This window comes from Thunnus albacares, chromosome 9, assembly GCF_914725855.1.
Source record: "Thunnus albacares chromosome 9, fThuAlb1.1, whole genome shotgun sequence".
Lineage (NCBI taxonomy): Eukaryota > Metazoa > Chordata > Actinopteri > Scombriformes > Scombridae > Thunnus > Thunnus albacares.
In genome coordinates, this window is record NC_058114.1 from 28,030,798 (window position 1) to 28,041,034 (window position 10,237).

At 37.3% G+C, this 10,237-nt stretch overlaps 1 protein-coding gene across 3 annotated transcripts in view; it reads left to right on the forward strand.

The window, feature by feature from the left end:
• The window catches only part of gabrb3 (gamma-aminobutyric acid type A receptor subunit beta3), a 54,713-nt gene extending 50,298 nt beyond the window's left edge, over positions 1-4,415 (forward strand). For 2 of the 3 annotated variants that reach the window (XM_044361566.1, XM_044361567.1), the window contains 2 exons: positions 1,582-1,662; positions 2,681-4,415. In XM_044361566.1, the coding sequence (XP_044217501.1) occupies positions 1,582-1,662; positions 2,681-3,028 (429 nt within the window). In that variant the 3' untranslated portion in view covers positions 3,029-4,415. The remainder of the gene's footprint in view (positions 1-1,581; positions 1,663-2,680) is intronic. The other variant, XM_044361568.1, reaches the window with a different exon arrangement.
• The last annotated feature ends 5,822 nt before the right edge of the window (positions 4,416-10,237 follow it).

Below are 10,237 nucleotides of genomic sequence, written 5' to 3' on the forward strand. Positions count from 1 at the left end.
TATGACTCAAAGCAATATGATGCTGATGATATTAATAAGAAGATTTGTCAGATATAGATATAGATTATGCAAATGTCCTGAGATGAACTGTTTTACACTATTATGCTTTTCATCAAACAAAACTCTTTAAACAAAATAAAAGCTGGTTATATCAACAATAAGACAATGTGGCAAACAGCAACACAATCTGTCCATCCAGGCTTCTTCATCTCAAATTAAGCTTGATTTTAAACCAGTGAAAAGTATCAGATGTGTAAGGGATTAACTGGGATTAACTGTGGATTTCACATTTTATACCATGTTTATACCATGGCCACTTGATGAAAAATGAAAATTTACAGTATGTATTGTTCATATTCATTTTGGCTCAATACACTTTTTAAATTGGAACTTTTTATTGGGTCTATCTTGGTAAACTTTAAATAGTTAAAACCAAGACAAGCAGCATCTATATATACTATACTATACTTTACTACTGTATATACGCATACAGTGTGCTAAAGCAATTCTCTGTGGCCATAGTATAAAATATGCATTTATGATTCCTAATTGATTAGTACTTTTTAAAAAACTTAATTTCCACTGTAGTTAAACGGTGCAAGTTTTGGAATTGCACAGCTACAAATATTCATCAAATTGATAATTCATTTCTCATTTATGTGCACATGATTTAAAATTTAATAGTCACATTTTAATTGAAACTTTCATGTTTGAAAATGCATCATTGCAGTCAAAATTACTATTACAATAGAAGCAACAGCGGTATATAATAAGTGCTCAATAATATCATTGACACATATCAAATTTAATTTAGCATTATTTGCATTTGCTGTTCCACACACCCTGAAAATGTGCTACCTAAATTTGCTAAATGCACTTAAATTTGGGTATGTTGTGGTTTTAAAAACAATATTTTTGTTTGAATAAAGGTAAATATGGTTTCTGAAATCTGTCAGTGTTTAAAACTAGTAATTGGTTAGGTAAAGCTAACATTAGCCTCTGTAAGCAGAGCTGGCTCACTCATAACACACAGCAGCCTCCACATGCAGAAGTCAACAATTAAGCAGTAACACGACCTGAAAGATTTAAGTTCCACTCAAACTTATGAAATCCTGCTGCTGAATTGTAGAAACTCCAAAAATCTTTTTCACTTGCATTTTCATTTTAAAGCTGAATTACACTTTGGAATATATTGCAAATTATATCGTGTATTGCATTTTAATTTTAATATCAACAGTAATGACGCATTTTCAAACATGGAAATTAAAATTGCATCATAGATTTTTATTTTAATCTTGCTGGATATCATGTGCATACAAGTGAAAATTAAATTTTACTTTGACTGAATAATTTTAAATGTATCGTCACCACTGGACTTGACTCGTTCATACTGTTCGATAACTCTCTGACTCTCAAAACCATGTAGTCATACACACATCACATGTAGCTGCAAGGCTACCATCTACTGTACCATCATCCTCTCTGAGATGTTTATGTTTCTGAAGTTCTGTGAACACCTCAGCTAACACCTGACCAAAGCTCAGACAAAGGGGTTTGTGTTTGTGTTTCTCTCGTACGTAGTCCATTCTGGAAGGAGGCAATTGCAAGTCTTCGTCTGTTAAACAGTCCAATCAGGTACAAGGGCGTCGTCACTCACGAGGGGTGAGTGTCTGTCACTGCCTGTTGTGTCGCATCTGTGAGCCCTCGCTGAAACTTTGCTGCTGCATGCAAAGTTTTACAAAGAAACGCGCTTAACCACAGCATCTCAATTTCTTTCATCATCACCATCAAATATATTCCCCTTAACATTGACCTTTTCTGAGTTGTGCTTTAACTTATTATTGTCTTTATGTGTTTGTGGCTCTCTAGCTGCTCCTAACTATCCTTTCAAAGAGCTGTGCTGCTACAGGATGCTCCCCTCTCCACTCTGTACTGACTTTTCCAACACTAACTTGCCATATACAGTATCTAATCTAATCTATGCAGTAAATGCAAACAAAACACTCCATGATGAAGACTCTTATTCTTAACCTGTAGGTGAGGTTTTTATGAGGTTTAGAAAGCTGTTTGGAAAATTTGTCTGTATGAAAAAATGTGATAAAATATGATTCATACGGTTTGTTTTCAGCAACTTACAACAACTTAATAAGACTTGAGCTTGAGCCAGTATATACATTATAACAGTGTTCTGATGTGTGTGATGTGTGTGTGGTGGTGGTGCTTGCTAGAGTTTTGTTCCTTTTATTAGTGGCGTTATGGAATAAAACCACATTCTGTCATTAGCTTCCACCAACACTGACAGAGAACAAAATACATTTTCACCTTCTCCCTTCCTCTCATGTCTTGTAACCACATTTTTGTATCACTGTGTACATGTTGTGCCTCTATTTTTGTCACATAAGTTTTAAAGATTTATATGTTTTTGTGTAGGGAGCAATAGCTGTCATGACATTAGTATTAGAGCCATCCGGCCCAACCTTGAGCTGATTTGTGAGACGTGATTTAACTTTGGGACAGGAAACCTGGTTTTGAAGGCTGCTCTCTATTTCCCGAGCTGTAATCTGTCAGCCTCCTGCAAGACGCCAGCCCCGGGCCTGACGCATGCTGCACATGTGTCATCAGTCACTGAAGCCTCAGCTCACCGCCCATTTTTAACACTGCTCCTGTCTGTTGTGCCTAGGTCGACTCCCAGGGGAACATTTTGCTGACGACCTTGGAGATCCACAATGAGGTGGGAGCGAATGAAATCACAACAACCGTGAGCGAGACTCACAACTCCTCCTCCATGGTGTTCGACAACTCGGGGGTCCAGTACAGGAAACCAAGCGGGCCGCGTGACTCGTGCCGCCTCAGTCTGGACAGGAACGCACATCTAAAGAAGACCCGTCTGCGGAGACGATCCTCGCAGCTCAAAATCAAAATCCCAGACCTCACCGATGTGAACGCCATCGACAGATGGTCACGGATAATATTCCCCTTCACCTTCTCCCTCTTCAACTTAATCTACTGGCTTTATTATGTGAAATAATGCACTGATGTTTTTTTTTTTTAATTCATCTCTTGTCTCATTCTTGTTTTTGAATGAGAGGACAACTTCTATATGGTCAAATCCTTATGAACATTTTTTTAATTCAGCGAGTTCAGGCTTTGATGAAATAAAACTCAGACAGTGTGCATTTGTGTATGCACAGTCACAAGGATTGATCCACATGACGTCTATTTTACAGAGACTTTACTGTAAACGACTCTGCTCTGACCCCTGTGAAGACCTGGGACATCTTTATCTCTTGGGTTGAAGCACAGACACTTTGCAGTGTTGGATTTCAGTTACACTGCTTTAGATCAATTATTACAACTATACCCATTACTTAAGTATAAAATGTGGTCAGTCTATTACAACATATTGCTAATGACAAGACAACTGACAAAGATTCATAGTATTATTCCTCGTCTAGCTGTCCATCAATCTGCACATGGACAAATTCGATCACATGCACACACACCAGACTCTGAGTTTATGATCAGGAAACAAAATGCAATGAAACCAGACTTAAAGGATTAGTTTGACATTTTGGGAAATAGACTTGTATACTTTCATGCCGAGAGTTATATGAGAAGATCAATACCAAGCTGATGTCAGTCCATTAAATATGTAGCTACTGCCAGCAGACTGTTAGCTTAGCTTAGTTTAGCATAATGGCTGTAAGTTAGTCTTGCTCCGTCTGAATGTAGCAATAACAGCCTAAAAGCAACTCACTAATTAACACAAACTATCTTGTGACTTCCTGGAGTCTTGTTGTCAGCATGAGGTTACCAGGGCAGACTCCAGAAAGTCACTGCACCCGGTCAAGAAACAGTCCAGCACATAACCCCTGTAAAGCCACCATTTTTATACTTCAGTTTTTGTACAGAGAAAACAAAAAAGATAGTGAGAGTGAGAGGTATTGATCTTTTCATCTAACTCTTAACAAGAAAGCTAATAAGCAGATTTCTCAAAATGTCAAACTATTCTTTTAATTTGCCTTGAAGTTTATAGCTACCAACTACTCACTTCTTGTTCTTAAATGCACACTGTAACTACTGTGACCTTGCTCCCCATGATTAACGGGATTCAACACTGTGTAAGGATGTCAAAACGTCATTTTGATTTCAAAGCCCAGTTTCTATTAGCAAGCGAGAGTCTACCAGCATTTTATAAAATTGCCATTCTGTCATTCACTGCCATTACAATTTTTTTGAGGGGGAATGGACTGATTCACTTCCTTGCTGAAACTTATACTAGAAGATCCATATAACTCTCATTTCTGTCTTTTAAGTGTGAAACTAGAGCCAAGAGACGATTAGCTTAGCTTAGCATAGCATAAAGACTGGAAGCAGGGGGAAACAATTAGCCTGGTTCTGTCCAAATGTTTTTGAAAAAATCTGCCCACCACATTTAAAGCTCACTAACATGTGATATTTCATTTATTTAATCAGCACACAAACAGAAATGTAAAATGTTGGTGTTTCACCAACTATGACTTGGTCGGACACCGTGACTTGTCATTTCCACCCTTTCTGTGTACATATTATACAAATGAGATATAATGTGTTAGAGTAATTAGTTAGCTTAAGAGGTGTTTTTTAAACTCTAGACACAGCCAGGCTAACTGTTTCCCCCTGTTTCCAGGCTTTATGCTAAACTAAGCTAATTGGCTGCTGGCTGTACATAGCTTCATATTTTACACACAACCATGAGGGTGGTATCAATCTTCTTCTCTAACTCTGGGCAAGGAAGAGAATAAGTGTTTTTCCCAATATGTCAACACGTTTACAATTACCCGTTTGCTATTGCATTGCAGTGTTCAAAAATGAATGTTATATTCCCAACAACAAATGGAAATGTATGCATCACATGACATTAGAAAAAAGGCTCCCAGGCTTTCATAGTAAAGTACAGTATCTGATCAGTTTACACAATGTCACCTTTTTGTCATTGTACTTTCAGGACTGCTGTCACAGTATTTTATTGATTTTGTGAAACACATAGTCAATACAGCATAATTCATATGGCAACTTCCTTTTTTCTTTCAGACCGCATGTTGTATTGGGGACTTCTGGATCAACCTTCGTACTGACATTATTCAGTTTTCCCTGAAATTTGATGTACATACTGTAACTGCACATTTTCAATTTTATCAGCTCACATTAATTACATGGCTATATTGTCAACAGTGTTTTTCTCGGTGATTTCTGGCCTCGCTGTTTTGTTTGTTAGTCTTTACACAACATTATGATTTCTTATTTGTGTTGTAAATATAAAACACAATATCACAGCTTGTGATTATTTCCATTCTTTCCTAAAGGAGACGATCATGTAAATAGTATAAGTGAAGAGAGACTGGGGGGTATATACTGTAGAATCTCCAAAACAACAACTGTTGGCATACACAGCTCGCAATGCACCATCTGCACCGCTTGGTTGAGCGACTTGCAGTGCGTAGGAGTGACACCACCTGTCAGAAGTCCACTCAGCTCAGCAACACTCGTGTGCAACCGCCTGACGAAGCCCAACATCCCGTAACAAATCAAATGAAAACGCATAACTACTGTACCAGCAGTCTCCAAGACTTTCCTAATAAGTGTAAAGGCTTGATATTTTTATTGCACTTGAATTTCCTGCATGTTCCTTTAACATTGTGGTTAATATGTGTAGTCATTGCCCACAAGGTCTTTACAGTGAGGACTTTATTTAGTTATACTGACTCTGCATATATACAATTTCAAAACACATACAGTACCAATCAAAAGTTTGGACACGCTTTTTCATTCAAGTGAATGGGAAGGTGTGTCCAGACTTTTGGCTGGTACTGTATAGTAATATATGAACAAACACACACGAATAAATCCTTCACAGACGGGTTTAAAACAGTTTATAAATGTGTTCAAAAGTCATGAAAACAGAGGTGCTGAGTTTGGAGGCTTCATTCCTGACTTTGGAAATAATAGTTCCACAAAACATTCTTAACTCAAGGGGCACTTACTAGCTTTCCTTTCAGGCTGTCATGGTCTTCATCAACGGATGGTATTTTCTCCGTTGTCATGGAGACTGAAGAAGAAGTAAATAAATTTTTTAAAAAATTAAAAAATATAGTAAATACCAAATATGTTGCCATTTATATTTCTATATATTATGTCTGTATAATATTTCTATACGGTTACAACAATGTTAAATTATATTGTCAATCACTAATTAACTGTATATATACAGGTTATGGGTTAGTAATAGTAGTTGACATATACATCTGCTCAAAACTACATTATAAAAGTGATATAAACATTAATAGTTTATGTACTATGTATAAACGCTACTGCAAATATGGGAGGATTGATATAAAGTGTTATCGTCTTGGGATGAAATGAAGTTTCATAGTTTTAACCTGCTCAGTGACCAGAAGAGTAAACAGTCCTGAAAACTGAGCAGAAATCTACAGTAGATACAGAAATATAAATATAAAGGTAAGATCTTACTGAAAAATGGCCTTATCTAATAATCAGTAATACTGAGAGAGGTGTACAAACCGATACTGTGCCTCGGTCTGAAATGAAGTCTAAACAATTAGAGTACAGCCTTGCTAGCTGCTCTATAATTAGCCACAGCAGTGCCTTCAGCTAAATGCTAACATCAGCATGCTAAAATGCTCATAATGACAATATTAACATAGTGATGTTTAAATGTTAATTTTTGCCATGTTCACCATCCTAGTTTAGCATGTTAGCATGCTAACATTTTCTAAATTAGCACTGAACACAAAGTACAGCAGCAGCTGATGAGAATATCATGAGTTAGCTCCCCTCCACTCAAAAATGTTGTTTTCTTCTTGTTCCCTCAGTTCAATGTTTGAGCTTCACTGTGCAGAATGATGTATGTGCAGAGTTTGACACTAGAAGGTTGTTTTCATATTCATCTGCTGAAATGAGGAAGTTTCTCTATGCTCAATGAAAATCTGATTTTAAGGGGTGGGTGTATGAGCAGGATTTATGACATCACAACTAGTTTTGAAGCCAATCCTGGTCCAATATTCGATTTACACAAGTGTGATGTGGAAGCTTGAAGCCTCTCGTGCACAAACACCAAGAATAGACTTTACAGTGAAGTAGGAGACATCTTGTGTCCAGCAGTTCTGAGATTAATTATATTTGCATATTTTTAGATTCTGGGGGTTTTTTTAATGAGGGAGAAGGAGTCGATGCCATTTTAATAATTTTAACATGATAATTTTTTTTTTTTTTGGAACAACAATATCAGACACACATTATTGTTCCAAGTGGAGTATTTTATATGTCTTGATACTGTAAACATCTGATTAATTTGTTAGATGAACAGTTAGTGAGAGGGATCACCAATGCTGAACCTGAATGATCCTCTCAACAAACCAAGTTTCTTTGCAATCTATCCGATTGTTGTTGAGACATGTCACTCAAAACCAAAAATGTGCAAAATTTCATGGCAATCCACCCAATAGCAGTTGAGACATTTCAATATGGACCAAAAGTGGTGGACGACGCTAGCATGGCTTAAAATCCACTTAAACCAGCTCTGGCATCTCAAATATACTTCACAATTTAAAAGTATGCTCATAAAAAAATGAGTTTGTTCCCACTTTATGTACAGTACATCATGTTTATTTACTGTTACAGGATGATAAAGTCAAAGCATAAATGATCCTCTGCAGCGCTGGATATAATAAGCCAAGCAAGAAGAGGCAATTTTCTTCCAGGACCATGTCAGCAGAAACAGGATTGAAACAACCATAACAGCGATATGATCCCTGTTTTATTGTTTGTGTATCAACACCAGTGAGGTCATGGCACCACACCTCTCAAATGAGCGACACCGGTATCATTTTCATAACCCACAAGACATCTGTAACCATGCCCTTAATCATTCATTAGTCATCTACATTCCTCATTTATTCTCTCCAACCTTCTCTACGCTGTATTATATTTCAGCAAACGTTCGTCACTCTAATCTAATTTCTGTCACTACGCCTGTTTGTTCCTTATTCCCCCGCTTGTGTTAATGTTGTGATTGGTGTAGTGTGGGATGAATGGATTGCAGAATTCGGCTGCGTGATATGCTGGAGCTGCAATAATTCAATCCGCAAATTACAACTGATTTATAGTCGTGCATTTGAGATAAATGAGCAGCAGATGTGTGTTTGGCTGTGTGCTGTACATTATGATGATGTGACACACAAGCGCCAGGTTTTAGGACTGAAATCTTGCTCTCTCTCTCTCTCTCTTACTTACATTACCATGAAATCTGAATTCTGCAACCTCTCCCCACTCTGATTAAATGACTTTGTTCTGGTGACAGATGAGATTAATCAAAGCACTGGAACAGTTCTTGGATGTAATGACTAATAATGATTGAGTGAAACAGGGATATTATACATAGAAGTCCCATACTGCCTTTCATTCATTGAGATCTCATGTTAGTTCCTGATAGTTTTCTTTCTTTTCCAAAATGAAGAGGGAAAACAGACAGGCTCCAAAGTTAGTCCAGCTGATGATTAAAAAAGACTTGGCCCATAGCATTTCACACATTTCATATGGCCGAAAGTATTTGGACAGCAAGTCCCAACTAAGGGAAATTTTATATAGCATACAATGATATTTAATTTTTTAAAAAATATTTTAAATACTGTGCTTCAAGCTTTGTTTGGGGAGGGCCCCTGTCCACAAAGTGAGTTACATATAGAAATTGAATTTTGACCCAGTTTGGTGTGGAAAAAATTGACTGGCCTCCCAGAGCCCTGATCTCAACCCCTTCCAACACCTTTGGGATGAACTGGAATGCTGACCGTGAGCCAGGCCCAGTATCAGCTGCAATCTCACCTCAGCAATGTTTTTGTGGCTGAAAGAAAGCAAAACCTTGCATCCAGGGTTCCAAAATCTGATCTGGTGGAAAGCCTTCCCAGAAGGATGGGAAAAGTTACAGCAGCCCACAGTAATGAGATATTTGATGAGATGTTTAAAAAATGAAAATGAGTGTAATGTTTTGGTGTCCATGTACGTCAAGCTGTTCATTTTTTAATTTAGAATACAGAATACAGATGCATGTGTAAGTGTCAATTTCTCCTTCTAATGAATATTTGGTCTGGTCCAATTTTGGTTTAAAAACGGTTGTAGACAGTCACAGAGTGTCGTCCATTTCACGTTTAATAAAGATCCACCTGAATCTGACTTCAAAAGCACTTCAAATACTTCTCAAAGTTTTGCTGTGCAACACATCAATGTGTGTTGTGTTTTGTATTTTTCATACAAAAACTTTTATTTTTATTCATTAATTGGTTGAGAGTAGATTGTCTGAGAGGAATGTCCTCTGCCCATAGAACCTGAGGATTACTGGACATTAAACATTTTTAATAGTTTAGCAATGATGTGAGCTTAACTGGGTTAATAAAAGTTAAGATTGGTTATTATTGAGTCACATATCTTCATATTTTTGGACATTCATGTTTAATATGAATGGACCTTCACCTAGTGTTGTGAGAATACACATAGTTCAGCAGGAGAGTTGAAAGCTGAGATCAATGAGCTGAGTTTGAAAAGCAACAGTAACAAGAGAATAGAGACGGTATCATTGTTGGGTAAGTTTGCTTTTAAAAGACCAGTATGTAGGATTTAGTGGCATCTAGCCGTGAGGTTGCAGATTGCAACCAACTGAATAACCCCCCCCCCCCCTCCAAGCATGAAGGAGAACCTACAGTGGCATGAAAAGCCCTCTCTAGAGCCAGTGTTTGGTTTGTCCATTCTGGGCTCTGTGGAAGAGGACTCGCTCCCTATGTAGATATAAAGGGCTCATTCTATGGTAACATGAATATACTTATAAATATTATATTCCATTTCTGCCAACTCCGTTCCACTAGATGCCACTAAATTCTTCACACCTTAAAAGTTTGTTTTTATGTTGGTGTGTATGTTCTATAACACCCATTTTGATGAAGAGTTCAGTGATTTAGAGCCTGTGTTTTCCTCACAGAGTTCAGATGAGGACTGTCAAGCTGTTTACATCCTAGAATTAGCACTAGCATTAGCCTGCTTCAGCGCCTCAGTGGAAACTGGAGAAAAGTGCATCAAATGGAATTAAAAGACTTAAGAATTCAAACTGTTTATCTACATCTACATCTAAACATCTATATCTTTTGATGATCATCTTTTTCTGTTATTTATCCAAATAAAATACTGTTGC